Source organism: Bos taurus, chromosome 24, assembly GCF_002263795.3.
Source record: "Bos taurus isolate L1 Dominette 01449 registration number 42190680 breed Hereford chromosome 24, ARS-UCD2.0, whole genome shotgun sequence".
In the NCBI taxonomy this organism is placed as follows: Eukaryota; Metazoa; Chordata; class Mammalia; order Artiodactyla; family Bovidae; genus Bos; species Bos taurus.
In genome coordinates, this window is record NC_037351.1 from 777,014 (window position 1) to 801,203 (window position 24,190).

General features: G+C 54.9%; 1 protein-coding gene across 4 annotated transcripts in view; it reads right to left on the reverse strand.

Moving 5' to 3' along the window:
* Positions 1–2,611: 2,611 nt before the first annotated feature.
* Positions 2,612–24,190, reverse strand: part of NFATC1 (nuclear factor of activated T cells 1) — an 87,676-nt gene continuing 66,097 nt past the window's right edge. For 3 of the 4 annotated variants that reach the window (XM_024984233.2, XM_024984232.2, XM_005223925.5), the window contains exon 10: positions 2,612–4,438. In XM_024984233.2, the coding sequence (XP_024840001.1) occupies positions 4,436–4,438 (3 nt within the window). In that variant the 3' untranslated portion in view covers positions 2,612–4,435. The remainder of the gene's footprint in view (positions 4,439–24,190) is intronic. The other variant, NM_001166615.2, reaches the window with a different exon arrangement.

The following is a 24,190-nucleotide window of genomic DNA, read 5'->3' on the forward strand; positions in this document are numbered from 1 at the left end:
TGTGTTTCACATATGTGATTCCAAATTAGGTTAGTGATCCACAGTCTGTCTCAGGGATGGATAATGTAAAAATTGAGCAAGGGAAAGCAGTTCTTCAAAAAGTAAAACACACAATTGCTAATTTACCAGGAATTCCATTCCTAGGCGTTCCCCTGGAGAACTGAAAACAGGCATTGGAGCAAAAACTCATATGCGAATGTTCACAACAGTGTTACTCACAGTCGCCAAAAGGTGGGAGCAGCCCAGATGTCCGCTGCCTGATGGACACATGGTGTGGTCCATCCACAGAGTGGACAGTATTAGGCCATAAGGAACAAAGCTCTTATAAAGGCCTTTATGTGGATGAACTTGAAGTCACTGTGCCTCGTGAAAGAGGCCATGTTGTTCAAGTCGGTTTACAAGAAGTGTCCTGAACACAGATTCGCACAGCAGAATTATCGTGGTTCCCAGGGGCTGGAGGAGGGGGTGGGGAATGACTGCTCACGGGCACAGGGTTTCCTTTGGGGTGAAGGAAGTTGAGGTAACTCAGCACTGCGAATGCACTAATCCTGGTTGTACGCTTGAAGGCAGCTCATCTCATCTTCTGTGGATTCCCTACATCTGGCCCTCTTTTCCTCAGCTTCATCCGCTCCTGTTCTCTCTCTCCTTTCCAAACAACCCAATGCAGTTTATCTACAGCAACGTGGAACCTGTTTCTGAAGGAATATGTAATGAGGGGTGCGGAGACCCCTCCTCGCAGCGTCGTCAGCCAAGGCCCTGCACCCTGGCGATTGGCAGAAGCAGCTGCCCCATGGGCCCTCCTTGAAACTGGGGTGGGGCCCACACGTCCTGGGGTGGGGTGGGTGGTCTGTGTGACAGGGTGGAGGCTGCAGGGATCAGGGGACACGTTCAGACAGAGAGGGGTCTCCCACGGTGACTTCTGCTCGGGTTGCACTGGTACAAGGGGAAATTGGATGTCTATCAGGTTTTTTCACATCGTCTCAGGCTGGGGCAAGCGTGGAGTTGTGGGAAGCCCCAGGGGAGGGGGGGAAGTCAGCAGATGCCCCCATTAGGCTGCTCCACGTGTCCCACGTCAGTGGCTCCCGGGCTGCACCTGCCCAAGTTCCTGAAGTGCCAAGGTCACCCAGGACAGTGAGGGAGCGTCTGGGAGGTGACCTGGCCTCCAGGTCTACACACCTGAGCAAAGCACGGTAGCTGCCTGCCAGAAACAAGTGGTGGGGTGCTTTCCTTCTTATTCAAAAGCAACATGAAAGGAACGAAAACCAAGTAAACGGGTATTTGCAGAGGCCCAGCCTCCTCTGAGGGATTTCCTGGTGGCTCAGATGGTAAAGAATCCACCTGCAATGTGGGAGACCCGGGTTCGATCCCTGGGTTGGGAAGATCCCCTGCAGAAGGAAATGACTACCCACTCAAGTATTCTTGCCTGGAGAATCCCATGGACGGAGGAGCCTGGCAGGCTATAGTCCACGGGGTTGCAGAGTCTGACACGACCGAGCAACTTCACTTCCAGTTTTTCAGCCTCTTTTGCAGAAACCATTGTTATGAAGGTTTTTGTTTCTGGAATATACAATGCCATTGTTGGGAGTGGGGGTGGGCTTACAGAGACTCACTTTGAAAACTAAGTGCGTCCTTCAGAGACGTGGATGTGAGCTGTGACCTCCTGTGTGCCCTGTGGCCTCTGGGATGCGCTTTGGGACCCAGCTCTCCAGCTGAGTCCCGCGCTCGAGGCCACCTCATGCTGACCGCCAGCCGAGTCTTCCCACTGTCCTCCCCCACCTCAGCCTACCCAAGCATCTTCGATTCCCTGAGCTCCTGTGGACATTACCGTTGGGCTCCCTTCAGACAGCACAGAAACTGGGTGGGACGGACTCTTGCTAACTACACTGATGAGATTTTTCTAGGATTTTAGAAGATCCCCTGGAGAAGGGAATGGCTACTCACTCCAGTATTCTTGCCTGGAGAATTCCATGGACAGAGGAGCCTGGTGGGCTACAGTCCATGGGGCTGCAGAGGTGGACATGACTCAGTGACCGACACACACACACACTGCAAACTGTAAACCTTCTGGCCAAAGAAACAGGAATTCTTGAGTTTGAAAGACCTGAATGCAAAACAGTATTTCCGCAATTCAGCGCGATGAGCCCTGGAGTGCCCCCTGGAAGCTCCTGGTGCCACCCTTGTCTTAGAACAACTTGCTGACAGTCCCTACCCGAGCCCGGAGTAGGCGATGTGGGTGGGGGAGTGGAGGAGACAGCCAAGCCAGGCGGCCAAGGGCTCGTCGTGAAGGTGATGGCAGGTCAAGTGTGAGTGTGGGAGGCCTCACCCGGCTCTGCCTCCGGACAGAAACGTTGGCACAAGCGGAGGTGCTCTCCACGGGGCCTGGAGAAGCATTTCTGACATGCCATCTAAGCACTGGGGACGCCGCTCACATCCACGCCTCCCAGGGTGGCCTTCCTGACATGTAAGGAGGTGAGAAAACGCCTCACACGCGCAGCTGGACGACGGGAAGCCCTTCTACAAACACAAGCACACGGACCTACGGCAGAAAACCCGCTTAAGAACAAAGAGGATTTTTCCATGCGTGGAATGAATCACAGTCTGACTAAGATGGTCCGGCAAAAAAAAAAAAAAGAAAAATATTGCTTTATTGGATCTATTTTCTACCTACAAAGAGAGCTAACACAGTATCAAACATCTCCTTTCGTGTCTCCCGAGAAACGTCTCATGCAATTCCTAGGAGGCTAAATGCAGGACGGGGCTCCAAGCAGGGTGAGGGGGGCGGGGAGGGGCCGCTATGTACAGGAAGCCATATACCGTCAGCTCTTCACAGTAATGTGCAAATGTTACAAATATGGCTTTCAGGATTTCGTTTCTGTGACTTAAAAAACAAGTAAGACATAGTCGTACAGAACAACATTTTAAAAATAATTCTTTCCGTGGGAGAGCGCCTTCCCCACTGAAACGCTTGAGTTTGGGGACAGGATGTGTCACCTCCCCCGAGGGTGCAATTCAGCCACGTTCCAGCAGGGGGCGAGAGTTCCTAAGGCACAGTTATCACGTTAAAGGTGTTACCATTAAACCATGCTTTTTGGTTATGTGAAACAACAGGTCACGGCTAGCAATAACGCGTAATAAGCTGTTATGGGTACAAAATGCAGTAGTAAAGCTCACACTAACCTATGTTAACAGTAACTAGTCTGGAAACACTAGAGTCACCACATAGTAAAACGCTGTTTTTGGTAATGGTTTCTTCAGATGAAGCAGTTAAAAGGCTTTTGTGAAAGAATGATCTTACAGCGGAACAAATATATTACACTCCTTCTGTAACACTATTTACAGTTCCTTTCCAATTCTGCCATTTGGTAACAGCCGATATAATGGATGCACCTTTTCTGGTTCTAAAGTGCTTGGTTAACTGCAGGAGACCCGAGACGCAGACCTCCCGGGGCCGGGGGGCGCCCCCACGGACGTGGCTACGGGGAGCTGGATTTTGAGCCTCGGGTCTATTTTCCAAAACGGATACTGGTTATTGCTGACACAGACGCCCTTGCCGGGTGGAGACTGAATGTCACCACGTCGGTTATATTCACCATAAATATATGCCTATATATGTACACACATGCAAATACGAGACCTATCCCAAGACAGAGAGATTTCTCTTTTTGTCCAGTAGCCTATCTTGTGCTATTCAACTTACCTGTGCTATGTTTGAAGCCAGATTAAAAACAAAATCCTAACATGCTACAATGAACAACCCTATGGTCTGAGTAACACAGGGGAGGGAAGGCAGTCACGAGATCTGAGATGACACTTTGGAGCAGTTCTGAAACACGCTGAGTAAGGCAACAGAATTGTATGTTACAGCCCAGGAAGAGGTGAGAAAGTAGGAAACGTGCCAGGGTTTCCTCACAATGCCCAGTCCTCCAGTATTCTTTTAACTTATACAAAGGATAAAGCCTCGTGACGAAACGTCCTACAGCTTCTGCTCCTACAAATGCCCTCCTGGGAGCCACATCAGCGCTTGATTCCACAGTGCCCCGCTGCTGTGGTCGGCTGAAATAAGGCACTTCCACTGAAAAATCCAGGGTGCCTGAAGGGCGCAGCTCGGGGCGGCCGCCATGTCAGGTTGAGGCCACGAGGGCAGTGTCACGAGGTCTGTCTTCCGTGCTCCCCCCACCCACCCACTTTCGTTTCCTTCTTGAGGTGACTTTCCTTCAGAAGAGGGATCGGTCCTTCCTTCCTTGGGCTACTTCTTTGCACAAGTGACCTGAGCCTTCACTGCGGTGGAAGCTCCCAGTGGTACCAGGTATGGATTCAGTTTGTTGACTCAGAGTCATCACCGTGGAACAGACAGACACCACGCAGCCTCTGAGAGTCCACGCTGCCAACTACGAGTGGATGTGGGTGCTGGAGAGGTCATTCCGGATTATCTCATTTACTGTAAGAAAACAAAAGTAGAGAGAGCGTCAGAGGGACAGGACTCCACACACAAGTTCATGTAAACTTGTGAAACTGACTGAAATCCCATCAGTCAGTTATGTTCAGCCTGTGAAAAGTTGTCCCCTGAGAATGAGTCCTGAGCCAGCAGGACACGGCTGCCCCAGACCCGGGGCTGTGACCGCAGGGCCAGTACTCGGGCTGAGACCAGGGGCCTGCGTCAGGTTCTGACCGCTGAGCCGGGGCAGGGAGCCGTCTGTGCTCACGCAGGTTTGAAAAACCAACAGATAAACACCGGCCGTGGAAGCACCGCTTGAAGTCCACGCCCCGTGGGCCCCTCGCAGCGGCCTCGTGGTCAGTCGGCTCAGGGCAGTTTGGGAAGGAGGGCTGACTGCCCGGCCTGAGCCTCCCTTTGTTCGGGGCTGTTCCTTCACCTCTGTTCCCTTGTCCGTGTCCACCACCGGTCTGTGATTTTTGGCAGCCGGGGAGGAAATGAGCGGAGCTGGCAGAGGCCTCGGGAGGGACCGGCAACCTCCCTCTGTCCGCCCCCACCCCCGGCGGCACGTATGGGAAATGTCACCGGGAGGCTGTCGGCACCGCTCGCAGGGCTCAGAGGTGGGCATGTGCTCGCGTCACGGAACTGCCCGGGCTCCCCTCTGCCGGCAGATAAACCGTGTGTTTCTGCTGAGGCCCCGGCAGGCCGAGGGCGGCTTCCCGGAGCAATCAGTGGGGCGCGTTTCCGAGCCCACTCCCTTCCCTAAACTGCTTTTCAACACCCCCCCTACCCGCCAAGTATTTTTAAGAATAACAATAATAAAGCACAGTGGGGAACCAGGAATTGTGTCACGGGAACCGACAACAGAATTTGCTGGCCCTGTGGACCCTGGAGCCGGGCCCCTCCCGAGGAGGGGCACGTGGGGGGTGGGGGTGCCAGGCAGTGGCCCACAGCGACACGCCCGGACTGACAGGGCTGTCCGACAGGTGGTCACATGTCCTCTGCCGATGGCCCTGGCCGCATGCGGGAAACGCTGGACAGGTGGCAGCTGCCTCCACAACCCTCGGCCAGTGCACCCTCGGCGGGTGAGGCCACATGCCCCTGCCTTGGCTCACGGGTCCCCGAGGGCTCGGGGCAGGGAGGGCGGGGGGGCGACACGGGCCCCCGGGCCAGCAGCTCCTCCGTTTCCTCCAGGTTCGGCCTCTGTGCTCCTAAGTCCACTAAGTCTAGTCCATCTCTCCCGAGCGCTGCCCCGCAAGGTCATTCTGACAAAAGGCAGCCACAGGACCCGAGTCTCTCTAAGGTTTGGTCAAGGTCAGGATGGGCCTCAACAGCACGCAGGGTGTCTCTGCCCCAGGGCAACGCGGAACATACGAGAGAGAGAGCGGGAGAGCGAGAGAGTGTGAGCGCGCGCATTCAGAGAGGGGAATGGAGTGGAGGGGAGCGTGGACGTGGGAGGGCGGGGTGGAGGGGGGCGCGGACTTGGTAGAGAGCCTAGGTGCAGTGGTGGGTGGCGGGGTGGAGGCGGGTGCGGACGCGGTAGAGAGCCTACGTGCAGTGTTGTGTGGCTGGGTGGAAGCTGGTGCGGACGCGATAGAGAGCGTATGTGCGGCACGGGGCGGAGGTCGGGGGGCACGGAGGCGGTAGAGCCCGTACGTGCGGGGGCCGGCGGGCATCCTGTGGCAGCACAGGCACGGAAGAGCCGTTCACACTGTCCTCACTGGGCACTGGACGGCTTACGGGGCGCTTTCCTGACCATCACCTCATTTTGTCCTAAAACAACCCAAGGCCAGGGGCCTGGTGGGGCTGCCTAAACTTTTCCGAGAAAAGAAGCAGGTTTGGGGCCACGCAGGTCAGGGTCTCTCCCACTGGGTGACAGCTACTACTGAGAAGGGGTAACGGAGGCAGTGGGGCCAGCTCCATCCCAGAACAGAAATCAGCTGTCATGCCTCAAGGCAAAGATTTCATAGTGCGAACACTGGTCGACCCCACCTGAAGCGGGGTGGGGGTGGAGGTCAGTCACACCACCCAGAGTCTGGCTCTGCCTTCCCAGTTTTAGGAAAATGGAAATCTCAGAGCAGTCTAGTAAGATCAGGAATAGATGGCTGAAAAATATCTGATGGGCAATAATGACTGGAACTGGGAGGGAGAGCTGAGAGGTAATATTGTTGTATAGTTGCTAAGTCATGTCCGACTCTTTGCAACCCATGGACTGCAGCATGCCAGGCTTCCCTGTCCTTCACCAACTCCTGGAGCTTGCTCAAACTCATGCCCATCCAGTCGCTGATGCCATCCAACCATCTCATCCTCTGCGTCCCCTTCTCCTGCCTTCAATCTTTTCCAGCATCAAGGTTTTCTCCAATGAGTTGGTTCTTTGCATCAGGTGGCCAAAGTATTGGAGCTTCAACTTCAGCATCAGTCTTTCCAATGAATATTCAGGGTTGATTTCTTTTAGGATTGCCTGGTTTGATTTCCTTGGTGTCCAAAGACTCTCAAGAGTCTTCTCCAACACCACAGTTCAAAAGCATCAATTCTTTGGTACTCAGCTGTCTTTATGATCCCATTCTCACATTAGTACATGATTATTGGAAAAACCATAGCTTTGACTATATGGACTTTTGTCTGAAAAGTGATGTCTCTGCTTTCTAATGCTGTCTAGGTTTGTCAAAGCTTTTCTTCCAAGGAGTAAGCATCTATTACTTTTATGACTTCAGTCACTGTCCATAGTGATTTTGGAGCCCAAGAAAACCTGTCACTGTTTCCATTTTTTCCCCATCTGAGGGTAAAAGTGAGGGGTTGGGAGGGAGCTCTGAGGGTTAGTAAGGCAGCCAGTGGAGTAGCTGAGAATCTTTACTCAGGGTTAGAGAGACCACAGGAAAAATAACATCTGTTTGACGAGATAAAAGGGGAAGAAACCTAAGCGGTGGGCTTCCCCTTTTGCCTACTGGGGCACCTGAACCTTTAAGGGGGTGCCCGTGGTGGGGGTGGGGGGTGTAGTGAAGATGCATATCCCGGACATTCTGGGCCCAGAGAGGAGACCAGTGCAGGGCTCTGCAATAAGTGGGGCCTGGCCCCATGGGGAGCCCCCAGGAGAGGCTCAGGGGCCAGGGTGGGAGCAGAGCTCCTGCCCATCACCATCGGCTGGGGCCTCTGATGAGCCTCCTGTTGACATGTCATTGGCTGGACCCAGCGCTGCCCATGACTGGCAAGGGCAGGCTGGGGTCACAGTGGGTCACTCCTCTTAGGAACAGACTCAAGAACCAACCCCCACCTCTCCACACACCCTCCTGCATCTTCCCTGAGCACTGTGGCCTGAGCCGGGAAGCTGCCCAAAGTAAAGGTGGAAGACCAGCAACCCCCGGTGGATGACGCTTCCCATAAGGGTCCCCGGGGCTGAGGATGGGTGCTCAGACCTCACTTCCTTCCACAGACACAGTTTGAGTAGGAGCCCTGCAGGGAAGCCATGATGGCCCTATTTCATAGATGGATAAAGAAAGACGAGGTCAGGGTAGGGCTGAGGTAGAGGGGCCCTGATGGAGGGTGGGAAGTGGAGCATAGGGTCCCGGCCCTGGTCCTCCCAGCCACGACTTCCTATCTTCCCTCCGTGAGGTCATGGGTCCGAGCCCGCATCAGGCCCGGCCCCGGGGCTCTGTGTGGGTTATTTCGGGGGTGGCTTTCTCTCTTTGATATGGTTGTGCCGAAGACACCTACGGTTTCCCACAATGTCTTCTCTCTACTGATAATTTCCATCTTCTTATTCAGCTTTTCCACCGACACAGAGGTTTTTTTTTTCTTTACAGAAGTATTTTGAACTGCAGGTAACATGTGACCCTCCCGGATCGTGAGGGACCTGAAAGAGGAACCTTTGCTGTGTTTCACGTCAGATTGTCCCTGCAACAGGATGTGGTGAGCTGTTATACCACAATTTAATAAGGGTTTTTTCCCTTATATTTAATTTTTCTCTAAAATGCTCCTGAGGTGGAAACAATTGTTTTTTTCCTAAAACTTATGTGGCAGTTTGAATTGTTGTTTTAATCTGGGATATAGACGCAGGATGTGTATATCTGATGCCCATACACAAATCCACCTCTCTATAAATATGGGATTGAGTGAAAAGGAAGTTAGCATTTTTTAAAAAAATACCAAAACTAACATGTACAAAACACAGGCATAGTTTTCACCTGTACTTGACTAACACTGGTAAATGTTAACTATATCCTTCCTGAAACCATAGAAAGATGTCTCTGCTATTCATAAGCGAGTGTGCAAATTCACTAATAAGGTGAAAAGTCCTTTTAAAGTAAAGTATTTGGCTTTCTTTTGACACCGCTTTGAGAGTAGCTGGCATCAGAGCCTGCTGTTGTGCTGAAACACCATGGCTCATCCCTGCGGTTTCCCCCGTGGGCTCCGTGTGACTATCTTGAGAACAGAGCAAACCTAAAAGGAATCGCGAGTCTGAGTAGTTTTTTACATATTTCTCTCCTTTCAACGTCTGACCTTTAAGTAAATGTTCCCACGTTTCTGAATTCTTGGTTTCTGAATGCAACTACAGATCTCAAGACAGATCATAAGGAGTGAACAAACTATTTACCCAACTCCTACGGTTAGTTGCTAAGCCCTTGCATGTGTATTATTCTTGATCCTGCAGCAATCCTACGGAGGTAAAGGTGGGGAGGCTCAGCCATCCTGGCCCTTGAGAGAAGGCGAGAAGCTGAGACCCTGACCTGGTGACCTCAGCCTGGGGCCGCCCCTCCTCACCTGCACACACTACGGGTCTAGAAGCTTCGAGACTGCTCCGGGTCTGGAAGCTTCAAGACTACTCCCTCAGGCTCCACAGGGCCGTGTGACCTGCTCTTTCTCAGTCATGACTATGAAAGTCAGAAAGGCCGGGGAGATGCACACAGGGGTGGGGACCCTGACAGCCAGGCCAGCAAAGCCCTGCTCGCCCACCCTCCTGCAGGGTCGGCCCCCCCAGGCCCTCTCTGCCCGTGACTCTCACCGTCCTCACCCGCAAGGTGCTCAGAACACAGAGGCCAGGGAGGCTGTGTAAGGCCACAGTCTCTCGTCTCCTTTTCCGCGGCATGTTTTCAAAACAAAAAATCCACACCCACCCACCATCGCACATACACACACAGTACACTGTTTGAGCCAGAAAGACTTCGTCTTTCGTTTTTCCTGTATTGCTTTTCTGTGCTTTAGAAACTTTTTTTAAGGGAGAGACGTTGCAGGCGACCAAGGAATCCACAGGGTCTGTGTGGTGACCATTTCCCCTGACCTGGAGGAGCCGCACGTGGGCTGCCAGCCCCGGCTCCCATATTGTGGGCAGCTGAGCCTGGTGCCTTCAAAGGGGGGCTGTGGGTGCGGGTCCAGTGCCAGGAGGGGCCCGCCAGTGTGGCCTCAGAAACAGCACCATGCCCCCGCAGCAGTGCCTGCACATGGCGCGGACAGGCAGGGGGCTCTGAGAGCTGCTCCCGCCTGACAGGCTTCTCGCGGCTCCAGCAGGCTCTACCTGGTTTTAAGGTCTGACATCCAAGTGGCAGCTGCCCACCATCCACACATCCTCCTGCTTATGGTCACCTCTCACTCCCACGGCCCTGAGGTGGCTCCTCATCGCCAGTGTCCCCACCTTATCTGTCCGAGACTTTATCACCAAGTGCCCCACTTCCTACCCTAAGTGAAGACGCGGTATGTGTGCTTCTGGGTTTGACTCTAAATATCGGGACTTTGAACGTGGTGATAGTAGTATCACTTTGCTCTGAGAGAGGAAAGAATGAGTACGATGGAAAACCCAGGGTCCTGACACCAGCAGGTCCCCGAGACCCCGGGAGATACAGGACGACACGTGATCAGAGTCAGAACACAAAGTGTGGCAGGGCCAGGGCTGCACAGGCCGCCGGGGCGTCCTCCCCCGGCCCCCAGCTTCCTGAGGGAGCGGCCTGCCCCCGGGGCCTGAGGTCCCGCGGTGAAGACGCGGGCGTGCCTGAGGCCCTTCCCGCCCAGTGAATCGCCGATGGAGAAACAGACCCCTCCTGGACCGAGTTCTGTGCGCGGGGGAAAGCGAGGCGTGACGCGGTGTCTCCCAGCCCCCTGGAGCGGTTACTGTTCGCATCGTTACTGTTCGCATCGCCGTGGACGGGACCAGGGGCCAGGAGACGCGCCGGTCGCCTCACCGCGCGGGCTGGCTCACCACAGCCTGCGCCGGGAGGCCGGCGGCAGGGCGGCCCTGGGGTCTGGTCTGTGTCCGCGCAGCGGGACGGTGGCTGAGGAGGCCCCATCAGCCTCGCCTCCGGCCTCCACAGAGGGAGCAGAGCTGCTCTAGCGCCTTCCAGGGAACTCTCCGTTACCGACTGCCTGCCGGTAAGAGAGAACCTGTGTGAGGGGCGGCCGCCCTGCTCTAAAGCCACTGCGAAGTCTGGGTTCAACCACGAGACACAAAACGGGACGCGGGACCGGCCCCCTCTGCTCTCAGTTTCCACGTTCCTGATGTCCCGTGTGGACCCCTGTGCTGTCAGAACAGTGCCCGTGCAAGTTTCTCAGGTTAACGAGGACATCGCCACGTCCCCAAGTGGGTCACAGACACCAGCTGGTTTCTCGCTGGACACGGCCGCAGGGACACGTGGGGCAGCGGCCTGTTCACGCGGGCGGCGGGCTCTGCCCTCCTGCTGCAGGGGCCCTGGTGGGCACGGGGCGGGAAGGGCCAGGAGAAGCAGGTGTCAGACGCTTCCGGCTGTCTTCACACAGCTGTCAGCCTGGCCTCTCAGGCCTGGGTTTGGGCTCAGAGGTAAAAATCTAGCTCAGCAACATCAACCTCACCACACAGTTTACTCCCTGCCTTCAAATCAACTTACTCAGAGAAGGACCATACCTTATAAATAACACTTTTGTGTCAATTAAAAAAAAACGTTATTTGTTGATATAATGCCTAATTACATACCTGTGTGTGTGTGTCACTTAGTCGTGTCCAACTCTTTGTGACCCCATGGACTATAGCCTGCCAGACCCCTCTGTCCATGGGATTCTCCAGGCAAGAATACTGGAGTGGATTGCCATTTCCTTCTCAAAATTACATACCTAACTACATACACTTTAAAACACCTCTTTTTTGACAGTTAGGTTAGTTCCAATAAGGAATCAAACTATACTACGGGTTTTTAAAAACTCACAATATTTATCTACTGCTACTTAGCAAACGAGTCAGCCCAGCAGGCACACTGTCATTCTTTCCGTTTCTGGTTTTACAACATGCTGTGATGTTGGTTTTTTAATGAAGAGACCTGGTTCTTTAGAGCATCATTGTCCTTTAGACAAGAGCAATATAAAAAACAAAGAAGGTCTTGGTGACTTCCCCAAGGGGTTCCCACAGAATTCTGTCCCCATCCCAGCTCGAACACACCAGCCCATGCTGTACGAGTTCCCATGACTTTCCATCAAAGCTCATGATCAAATTAAATATGGCACATAAATAAATATATGGCACAAGAGCAACTATTACTTCTTCACTCTATCTTCCTTCAAGGGGCAGAAAAACGCACATCCTTCTAGAGACCAAGTCATCAAAATCATTCTTATTTTTAAGAGAAAACCAAAATAGCTTTCTGAAGAGCAAAGCAAAACAGGAAGGATATTCTTTCCCATTCCTACAACTAAAAGATAATTTAAAAAAGTATCTGCTAACTTTCCCAGAAAATGCACCTTTGGCTAAAGTTAGTATGTAACCTAAGAGGATGATAATTTCGGTGGACGGAAGCAGAAACGTCTCAGCCGGATCTATTCTTAAGGAACTAACTTCTAGGAAGTCTCTGGATCATGTTTGCTGTGCTTGCCTGCAAACCTGGTGATTCCTGGGTAAGAAAGCCCTTGCTGGTGGCTGTGTGTCCTTGCAGACGTAAGGACGTTCACTGCTGTGATTCCGTCACCAATGGGATGGACGTGTCCCCGTTTGCACTGGACACAGGCAGGCACACTCGGTTGTCATTAAGGGCATCTCTGTGGACTTGAGCTAAGCCAAGGCCACAGTTCAGAGAGCAGAGGCACCAGGGGAGTGCGTGCCCTGTGCAGGAAGCGTGAGGTGTGGCTGCGTGTGGGCGTTCAGTTTCCTGAGAAGAGGCGACCTCGTGGCAAGTCCACCTCCCTCACAGGTGGGCACTGGTCAGTCTCCCAGGTCCAGTGGCCTCCGTGTCCAGTGTGACCATGCCTGGTCCACCCACAGCCCCTGTCCCTCCCTGAGGAGGTGCCGCCCTGCAAGACTCTGGGCTGAAAATGGTGATTTTGCCACGTGCGCATCACAACTGTTGTAATTCTGAAAATGCAGAGTTGCAACAGTACTAAAATCATTCTTCACTTTTTCTTTTTTTCCAGAGATGCTTTGTGAGGCAGTGGAAAATAAAACAGTTTCTCAAGTTTCATTAAAAAGTAAGTTCTCGTGTTACCTCGGGTGTCCTGGACCTATTTCAGCCTTCACTTATTTTTATCTTTTTAATCATAATAAGCCACTGCCACGGGGCCTGCTATTTTTGGAAGGAGAGAATGGGACAGTGGAGGGGCTGGATGACAACAGTCACGGTTTTAATAAAACATGACCCTCCCAGCTGGATGTGGGTTGGCCCTGACAGGCACCTCTGTTACGCGGGGCTGCCAGCCATTAAAACAGAATAATTGTCCTGCCTCCATGGCCGCTTCCTCATTTAGCCTGAATACTCCAAATAATGCAAACGGCCCGTGTGGAAACTGCAGCGTCCGTGGGGAGCGGGGGCCGCGTGGCAGGAGGGTCCCCGCCCGCCCCTGGCCTCCTGCTGGTGTGTGCGGTGGACGCCTTCCCCGTGACCCGGGCCATTATTCTACCCTTGCCAAGCTCGCTCCGCGTTGCTCACTGGGGTCATTAAACCACCGACAAGCACTTTTCCAGGGCCTGCTCTGTGCCGCCGGGGGACACATTGCCCCAGTGATGAAGTTCCTATTCCGACAATGAACAGAGTTGGAAAAATAAAAAAAATTAAGAGACCCGTTTAATTAAAAAGTAAAATTGAATAAATGGGGCTGGACAAGGAGCCGCTGTGGGTTTGGCAGGCGTGCCCCATCCCTGGCTTTGGGAGCTCGGGCCCCTCCCCAGCTGCAGGCACCCCTGGACCCACGACAGCCAGCGTGGGGCCGGTCCTTCTCTGTGGGGCAGGGGAGGTGGTCAGTGAGGTCAGAAGTGCCCGCTCTGAGTCTGGGGCTCTCGGGACCACCCGGCACAGGATCCATGACCTCCCAGCCAGCACCAGTTTTGGTCAGAAGATGCCGCCCATGAAGGAAGCTCGGGGAACCTGGGTTCGCAGGAAGAGAAAGCCTGCCTCAAAGCTAACCGTGACCTTGAACTAAGCCATCAGCCCCCCGAGCATCAGCAGGAGGTCTGTCAGGTGTGACTGCGTCCGCGTCCGCACACGGCGGATGAGAGGATGACTGCGTCTAAAGGCAACACGGGGCAGAGGGGTGACTGCCGCTCTCCCTCCCCAAGGCGGGGAACCTGGCAAGGGGCCAGGGGCCCGCATGCTGCTTCTTCTGTCCCGTTTCATAATGAAGCACCGGGGTCAGAAGGGAGCAGGGGACAGGCAGACCCAGCACCCGCCACCCCACGATGACCAGCACCACGAGGGCCTGCACCCTGCTGGGCCATCACCCCACCACCCTGCTAGGACAGGCCGCCTGCCCCGCCCGGCCCAGGCCTGGTGCTCCTGCCACCTGGGGGCGTTGTGCCGCCTGAGCTCAGAGGGGCCGACCCCGAGCCCCACCCAGGCCCACCCTGGGACACTGTGTCGCCTGAGCTCAGAGGGGCCGACCCCAAGCCTCACCCAGGCCCACTGAAAGCTCTAACAAGATCCCAGGGACCGGACATGCTAAGCAGACCCCAGGGACTTGGTTCGCACCCACGAACGTCCGGGGAGCCCTGGGCTGGCCAGGGGGCAGGAAGGGGAGCAGACAGGAAACCTTTTGGGTGCCACGGAAGAGAAGTCTCTAGAGCGGCTGTGCTGAAGTCCACACCCACATCCCTGTGGACAGAAAAGCACGCTTTCCTCACCTTCAGAATATTCTGAACTATCGTTCAAATCTCTGAGAAGAGGTTTTTGTACTGCACGCCCTGGGCTGCCCGTGGACAGACAGCTAAAAACTTCCGGCTGCTCACTGGGGGGCGAGGCTGGTGGCAGGGGCCTGGCATGGACCTCTCACCTGCTCACTGGGCAGTGCCCCTAGTTCAGTGTCAACTAACGGTCTTGGAGCTCCGAGCCCCCCACACTGGGCATGGAGGGGTGGATGTCCTTGTCTCCGAGGGCGCAGGCACGGCTGCTACACGGCAGCAGGCCCAACCTCCTGGCTCCAGAGTCCCTCCAGAACCTTACCAGGCCCAGGCAGGTCCTGAATACCATAGCTGTCACGTCTGCCTGCGTCCCCACCCCAGCTTGGGCCCAGCTCGCACAGGGTGACCCGGACACTCAGTCCTGCAGCCAGCCTCACCCACTAACCCCTGACCTCCTCGCGGCACCGAGCCCACCTGGAGGGTCAACTGTACCTGAGTGCTGACAAAACCCACTGACAGCAGAACCTGTTTGCTCATTCCATAAAGATCAGATCCATAAAGATTTGGACAAAAAAAATAATAACCACAGAAGGCATGAAGGAAAAAGTGCAACACCAACTTGGTAATCGATGCTTAAACTCCTAATTTGGAAAACATTGGAAAGAGAGCGAAGCAGGAAGGCAGAAAATTCGGGCAAATGAGACAGGTCCCATAATCTTCAGGACATATTGACCCTGGAGTAGGAAAAAAGCAAAAACCAAGATTGAATTTTTGTATTGATTATCTAATTATTAATCTTTATAGAAGCTATTCCAACACTGCACATAATGAGTAATTCATCAAAGTATATTAGGTGCCATGGAAGTTGCCTTCAGTATAAAGGGCCATTAAGTTTCTTGTAATTGCACATTACTGGAGCTTTCCTTGCTCTAAATCAAATCAACGGGACTGGCACACACGCACTCTAATTGACTCTGTAATGACGCCATGCCCCTGGTGGCCACGAAAACGAGCGGCCTCGCCGTACGACCCCGGCCCCGCGGCCCGGTCTCAGGTCTCCAGTCCCATGACCCCAGCCCCGCGGCCCGGTCTCAGGTCTCCAGTCCCATGACCCCAGCCCTGCGGCCCCGTCTCAGGTCGCAGCCCGTGGAGGAGCGCGGTTGGGTCCCACACCCCTCGGGGGACCGGGCAGGGGATCCCCTGCGTTTCCTTCCAACACCTGGAAAGGTCGCCCAGACTGAGGACTGGGCAGCACAGGGGACCAGGGACCCTCCCCGCGGAGAGTCTCACAGGCTGGTTTCTGGAGGAGGTTCTACCCGTTGACCTTGCCTGCACTTAACAGATGTGGAACCAAGGCTGGAAATGTGTCCCCCACGCTGACGACACTGCACTTCCTATGTGACCCAGAGATGCCACTGGAGGCAGAGAAGCCGCAGCCCCTGAGGCTTTGCTCCATCTCTGCTTCTTCTGAAACGGCCTCCAAGTGTCCCAAACCTAAACCTGGATTCACTGGCCTCTGTGACTCACGGGTAGGTGCTAGGGGGCCGTCTAGAGCGCGGCTCTGTCTCCCAGAATTGTTATTTATATTTTAAACACTGTTTAACCTGCTCTCCCTGACTGCACTCTAACTTCCCTAGGGTGAGGCGTCTGATCCGGTCAGGTGCCTCGACTACCCTGCGATGCCCAAGCAGAGCCAGCAATCTGCAGACACCGGTTGATTTCTGTCCTCTTTGAAAGTTGGATTACTCTCTTCCAGGAGCCTCACCAAGGCTGAGTCTGGGCCCCGCAGGCCTCAGAGCTCTTGTTCTCCAGCTGTGAAGTCATGGCCACAGTAACTTCACAGCATCTTCCTTCTGTGGGGCAGAGCTTGGAAACTTAGCATTACTTCCTTCTCTGTTTATCTAAATTAGATTTCTTTTTTTTCAGAAGAACACTTTTAAACATTAATTAATTAATTTTTGGCCACGCTGGGTCTTTGTTGCTGCAGGCAGGCGTTCTCTAGTCACAGAGACGGGGGCTGCTCTTCACTGTGGTGCCTGGACTGTGGCGCACAGCACTCTAACTGTGGTGGCTTCTCGTCTTGGAGCACGAGCTCCAGGCGCACGGGCTCCAGTGGTCGTGGTGCACGTGCTGCAGCAGCCCGAGACCTGTGAAACCTTCTTGGCTCAGGCGTCCAACCTGTGTCCCCTGCATTGGCAGGGGGATTCTTAATCCACTACCACCAGAGATGTTCTATCTAAATCTGATTTCTGAAGAAGCCTTGATATAGCTCTTCAAAAACAAAAAAACAAAACCAAAGAACCAGCATGTGGAGAACAAGCTAGGTAGGACACTTGTTCACAGTTAGTGTCAGCTCAGACTGAAGATCACTGAGGCCTTCCAGTGGCTTCTGGATGGGTCGTGTCTATACCCGAGCTGTGCTGGGCCTTCATGTGGGATTCAGACTGAGCTTCAGGATAAATCAGGGGCCTATTTCCACCACAGGGCGTGAAGAGACCCGAGATGAAGTGACAGGAGTTCTCGAGCCAGGAGTGGGGCTCCGAGCTCAGCACCTTCCCGCTGGTCATGGCCCCTGGTCCACAAATCGTCAGACAAGCTCACTGCACAAGAGCATGGTCTTATCCAAATACTCTATAGATTCAGCAAGCCCTGGGTCAGGAATCCCACACGTTTCTGCAAAGCCTTGTGGTGAGAAGGGCTACAAACTACTGGGATCCAAGGGCATGTTTCTAAATCCACGGGTCCTCTAAGCAGCCAGGAACAGGGAGGGCTCCGTGAGGGAACCTCCTCCAAGGATCCTGCGTTTCTAAGTCTTCTCCTTACTCTACCAGTTAGGAAGTGCTGGACGCCATCTGCAGAGTGAGGCTCGCACCCCATGGCCCCCTTCCTTCCCTCTGTGTTGCTGGGTCTGGGGTGGGGGACAGGCAGGAACCCACTGAGGACCTCACCACCCCAGGCAGCCTAGGTGACCTCAGCACCGGCTCTGAAGACTTAAGTGATGGTGGTGATTGGACACCTCGAGCCAACCAATGGTGGCCAGGGGACGTCAGCATGTTTATGGCTCACAAATCGTGACTTCACAGCCAACCTGGGCTTGCGTAGAGAGAAACAGGACACAGTGCAGAAGAGCGTAAGGCAGGCGAGGGCAGGGGTGTGATGCTGTGAGAGGCTGCTGGAGAGCCCAGGCCACAGCCCATTTGCAGGAGCCCACCTGGCTCATCGGGCTAACCTGTTGCCGAGTTTCCATCCACATACTTCTCTGCAGTTCACAATTCTGCAGCATCGTGGCAGGAAACCACGTACAGGACAGAGAGCTGGTGTGTGATCTGATGGGAACGACTGTCTCCATCTTGGTGAACGAAGGAGGTGTCATAGCTCGGGGGTTATAGGCGCAGGTGTAGGAGGTGATAGGCGTGGTGGGGTGTGACCGGTGTGTGTAGGGGTGACAGGTATGTGGGATATGATGGGTGTGTGGGGGTTGATGGGTTTGTGTGAGGGTGATGGGTGTGTGTGGGGGGTGACGGGTATATGGGGGGGTGACGGGAGTGGTGGTGGGGTGACAAGTGTGTGTGGGGTGATGGGTGTGTGTGGGTAACGGGTGTGTGTGTGGGTGATGGGTGTGTGTGTGGCGTGATGGGTGTGTGTGGGGTGATGGGTGTGTGTGTGGGTGACGGGTGTGTGTATGGGGTGACGGGTGTGTGTATGGGGTGACGGGTTTGTGTGGGGGTGACGGGTGTGTGTGGGGGTGACGGGTGTGTGTGGGGGTGACAAGTATGTGGAAATGATGGGTGTGGTGGTGGGTGACAGGTGTGTGTGTGGGTGACAGGTATGTGGAAGTGATGGGTATGTGTGGCGGTGATGGGTGTGTGTGGGGGTGACAAGTATGTGGAAATGACAGGTGTGGTGGTGGGTGACGGGTGTGTGTGGGGGTGACAGGTATGTGTGGGGGTGACAGGTATGTGGAAGTGACGGGCATGTGTGGGGGTGACGGGTGTGTGTGTGGGTGATGGGTGTGTGTGGGGGTGACAGGTATGTCGAAATGACGGGTGTGTTTGGGGGTGACGAGGGTGTGTGGGGGTGACAGGGGTGTGTGGGGGTGATGTGCGTGTGGGGGTGACGGGTGTGGTGGTGGGTGACGGGTGTGGTGGTGGGTGATGGGTGTGTGTGGGGTGACAGGTGTGGTGGTGGGTGACAGGTGTGTGTGGGGTGATGGGTGTGTGTGGGGTGACAGGTATGTGGAAGCAACAGGTGTGTGTGGGAGTGACGGGTGTGTCTGGGGTGACGGGTATGTCTGGGGGTGACAGGTATGTGGAAGTGATGGGTGTGTGTGGGGTGATGGGTGTGTGTGGGGTGACGGGTGTGGTGGTGGGTGACGGGTGTGTGTGGGGTGACGGGTGTGTGTGGGGGTGACAGGTATGTGGAAGTGACGGGTGTGTGGGGGGTGACAGGCCTGGGGGGGGCTGCCAGGCAGGGCAGAGGGTGCTGTGCTTCGCTGCCTGGACAGTGGATGGGTGCTGGAGGACAATGGCCTGTGCTCCCAGGGCCGTCTTCCATCCAGCAGAACACCGAGGTGACAGGCAGTCTCCGACATACATGATTTCAGCTCCTTTCTTTAACTAAAATGCCTTAAAGCTGCCTGCACATCTCCCCTCCAACACGGCCGGGACACTGCGTTTCCAGCGTGGCTGCAGACGGCCCTGTGCCGCCAGAGCAAACACTCAAGTGACGGCCCGCACGGCCACCTCTGCAGCCACCACCGCTTTTCCTCTGACCGACCGTCTGCCAAGAGGAAATCACTTGCTGCCCTGGGAGCCTGCGAATCCCAGAAAACAATCTTAAATCCACAAAAATAATTGAACTTCGCTTCTACTGAGCCGCCCATTCCATTCAGATTTTTATTACAATGTCAACAAGAGTTTAATTTGTTTTAAAGTTTAGGTTCTTAAACCTGAGTGATATACGGTAGTTTACAGCTTGCTGGCAACAGCTACTGTGGACAGAAAAAAAAAGGAAAGTGCACAGAAAGGCGATTCTGAGTCTGACGCTGTGAAAGCCAGGAGCCCGGCCAAGAGCAGCAGACAGCAGGCTCTCCTGCAGCCAGGATGGGGCCCCGACACGTGACGCGGTGTGCCCCCTCCCGGCCAGTCTCAGTCTGGGGACAGCAGTTATGAGGAAATGCCCAAAGTGTGGTTTCTCTCATCAAATGCAGCCAGGTCACCTTGGTCCTGCTGTCTTGCCTGGGAGCCATCCTAAAGACGATCCCAGAGGAAACCCTTGAGGGGAAGGAGTGGCCCCCCCGGGTGTCCCCCCATGTACCTCCCTCTTCCAGGTATCTCCCCACCGGCTGTCCCCACACCCTGGGTGTCCTCCTCGGGTGTCCCATGTACCCCCATTCTGGGTATCCCCCTCTGGGTGTCCCCACCATGCTGGGTGTCACCCCCAGGGGGTCTGTCCTGGGTGTCCCCCAGTGTCCCCGCCCCCAGGTGACCCCACCCTACCAGGTGTCACCCCCCCAGGGGGTCCCCCCTGCGTGTTCCCACCTCTTGGGTGCCCCCCCGGGTGTCCCCATCCCAGTGACCTTCTCATTCACCGATTTTGGTCTGTGAGTTTCCTGTCTGTACAGAACGCTCCGACCTCACTCACACTCACAGGTGAGAAGTTAGCTCCCGAGGTCGCTGCTGGGGCCCTGCCCAGTGTCGGCTGAAACCTCCGCAGAGACACGGAGTGGCCTGCAAACCAACCCGGCTCGGCACATGGAGAGAGGATGGGGAGGCCTGAGACGGGCTGTCCCCGGAGCCCCGGGGGCAGCAGAGGGAGCCGGCGGGGCCTGGTTCACGTCTGGACGCCAGGCCTACCCGGCCACACCTCCCTGCTTCCTCCTGCCAGGCCCGCCGGCCGGAGCCGGGGCATCACGGCGGTCCCCCCCGCCGCCCAGGGCGCTCCCAGGCCGTATCTGGAGACCGGCAGCTGTGTAGCCTGATAGGGCGAGTGGGGAAGCCTTCCCGGGGAGGGCGGGTGGGCTGGGGCTGATAAGGCCCCCTGCCCCACCGAGGACTCATCCAGCACTGTGCGCTCTGCTCAGAGCAGAAGAGAGCCAGCCCCGGGTTCTGGGCGATAACTGTCCATGTCCTCTGGAGGCCGGCGCGGCCCATTGTCTCAGGACCAGGCTGTGATTAGTCGGGGTCCCCTGGGCCTGATAAAGGCGGATGTTTGAGAGGGGGGATGGACCGTCTTTATTCTTAACTGTGTGGAAGCGTCCACTTTGTAATCTGTAAGGAAGGAAGAACCCGGTGTCCCAAAATTCAGACTGGAAAGGGTAAAGGGGCTTAAGGCTTTGTGCCCAGCCAACGTGAGGACCCACATGCCTCACACTTTAAAGAGAATCCTTTACTTAGCTAAACTAAGTGATGGAGAAGCACACATATTTTTATTCCCCAAGAGAAACTCTGCTATCAGCATTATTTTGTGTCATATAAATACAGAATTTGTGAGTTTTCTCCCATCGCGCCTGAAAAAGGGCTGTGTATGTTCCACATACAGAAGCAAACACACACGATGCACACATGCCTTCACTTTCAAAGCACTTCTCTCCTTTGGCATCGAGTGTTTTGGCAAAACCATATGTAATACCAATGACGCTGCACAAGAGGCCAGACCTAGAAACATCCCCAGGCCGGGCTGCCTCTCTGGACACCTTCATATAAAGGGACCCACATAAAACGTGGTCCTTTGTGTCTGGCCTTTTCACTCCACGTTTTCAAGGTTCGACCACGTCCTACCACGAATCGGTACTGCACTCCTCCTTGTGGGTATGGACGTAGCACACTGTTTAACTCTGTTCCGTGGACGTTTAGGTTGTTTCACATGTTTGGATATTACACACAATGTCGCTAAGGACATTTCTGTGCAAGTCTTCGTGTGTACATATGTGTTCGCTTCTCTGGGTAGATGTCTGAGCGTGGGATTGTCGGGTCTTCTGGCAAAGGCACGGCCCGAGTGACTGCACTCCTTATATCCCCACTGGTAACATGCCAGAGTTCTATTTCTCCACGTGCTCTCCATAAGTTGCTACTGTCTCTGATTTTTCACAGCATCTCTCATGGGTGTGAAAAGGCAGCTTCCTGGCATTCCCCAAGACTACTGACGTTGAGTATCTTTTCATGTATTTATTAGCCATTCATGTATCTTCTTTGGAGAAAGGTCTACTTAAATCTCTTACCCAGTTTTTGACTAGGCTGTCTTATTACTGAGATATGCAGCTTTTACATGTGCTGAGTATAAGTCCTTTATAAGACACTTGTATTTGCACTTGTTTTGCAAATACATCCATCTTGCATGTTGCTTGTCTATTTTTTTGGCCATGCCACATGGCTTGCAGGATCATGGTTCCCCTGATCAGGGATTGAACTGGGCTGTGTGGCTACACTTCACGGAGTGGGGGGAGGGGAATAGCCCCGAGTTACAGCACCACAGATCATTTCCCAAGGTCCACTTTCCCTTGAATAAATGCCTTCCAGTTTGCTCTGCCTCTGGGTAGTTGTCAGGTTCTGGAATAATTGATCTGAAAGTTGTGTCGGTGTTTTTACTGCTTTTAGGGACTGATATCTTACCAAGGTCCTCTCTGCATCACTTTGGAAGTCTTGCCTCTCCCCCAGTTCTCCCTGGGTCATCAAAAAGTGCCTCCACTAATAACAGAGATTCTCTGATGAAGGAAACACATACCACACTCCACACTTCTCTTTGGCTTTCGAGGCGAGTCCACACATGAAAGCTAGACTCCTAAGCAAGAATCTTTGCTCACTGCATCTTAATGACACAGCTCGACCTCAGGGGGCCCAGAGCCAGCGCTGACATAGGGGCTGGCGGGCGGGTCACGGCGGGCCCCGGTTCTGTCCCTGCCGCACTGTGAGCAGCTCCAGTGACACCTCTCTCCGAGCTTCAGCCTCCATCTCTGACAGCAGGGGCTGAACCGGCGGTTCTGCCCGCTCAGGGCTGCTGTGAGGCTGAATTCGTCAACAGAGACCATATGTACAGTCACTCTGGAATGAGCCCAGCCCACACGCTGGCACTGTTCTTGTCGCCTGGGTTTTCTGTGTGCTGGTGATAGTGGGTCAGGTAGGACACATACAGCTCTGATGGGAACACAGGTTCTTGAACACCATCCGTCCGGGTTCTTCTCGCCTGGACCCGGAGGATGGCTGTGCCAGGCAGTTACTGTCCTTCAGGAATCCACAAGGAAGGGACACTCCTGTATCAGAAAGGTCACTCAGAAGTGCCACACACTGCGGGCCCTCTGCCTGGCCCTCTAGGGCAGGGCAGCCATACGCCTACTGCTCTCGAAAAGACAGGCGTCCAGCAGATTTAGACAGGGCCCTCTGGCCCCGGTCACCACTCCTCAGAGACCCCAGGCCTGACTGCCCGTCAGCAGCGAGGCTTCTGAGTACCCTTCCCCTGGTGTCACGCTCTGGGGACAGAGCACAGCCGTGTGCCAGGCATGGGCTCACGTGTCTGAGAGGACCTGCCAGGCCTGCTTGTTCTTCAGTGAGGAAGAGCTTTGAAATGTGTGGCATCGGAGAGCAAAGCCATGGAGAGCAGGCCTGGAATGGGGGCGGTACTGACTAAGCCCCCTGGGAAGGCGCCCACCTCTCCGCAGAGGCACATCCACCAGGAAGACCACGTTCGGGTCCCGATACACTCACCCGCCAACACTCTCCCCCTCGGGGCCAGCCTACAGGGACCAGGCACCGCGACACGCCCACGGCGCCCCAGCACGGCAGGCCAGCACCAGCCTCTGGCCCAAGCACAGCCAAGTGGCTCTGGCTCCACGAAACCTTCCCAGCTCTTCCCTCCGCTTCCTCCCCCCACGTCAGATTCCTCTTTCTTTCCCTCAAATTAGTGACGTCAAACAATTCTCCACTTAGAGAAGGAAGTAAGCTAAGACCTAGGATTAAGGCAGAAGGTTAACGTTAGCTGAAAGCAAACCACCAGATGCCCCTCAAGTGCCCAGAAAGCAACTGGGCTGAAGAACCCTGGATGAGAGTTGGGTGGCCGGCGCTTCCTGCTCATGTCGGCATCCGGCATCTGAGGGACGCCCTGAGTGGTGGACACTGAAACCGCGGGGTCACCCGAGCTGCAGGAGGCCAGGAGACGCTCACCATCATGGCCCGGCGGGCTGCGTCCCAGGGGCCAGGCACAGCGCCTATTTATAAAGGCCCTTACTCAGCGGACACTCAGAGTGGCCCCTGCCTCCCCCCTTTCTTGAGGGGCAGATCCCGGCAGTGCGGGCGCAGCAGAAACACACACAGCGGCCAGGACCACAGAAGCACATGGCCTGATCGCCGCCCGGGGTGGGGTGGCAGCGTCCAGGGCTCCTGCCGTCACCAGCTGTCACTCAGGTCCATCTAGACAGGGAGGAGGGTATTTATTCCGAAGTCTCACACCGTCTGACCCTTGGAGGCATGGCGTCCCTGGCAGCCTGGCGTGGGGTCCCTGTGCAGACAGACTCATGTCCCTGTGAGGCTTCCAGGGCCGAGTGTGGAAAGGGCTCTGTGCCCTTCCAGACTCTTGGCTCTGGGAAGTGTGGGCGGGGGCTCTGCTCCCGGGACTCCTGTCTTGGGAGATGAGGCCTGCGGGTCACCAGACTGACGGTAGTCCCCACCCCAGCCACCTCCGGACGCCATGCCGTAAGGACTGACCCTTAGGAC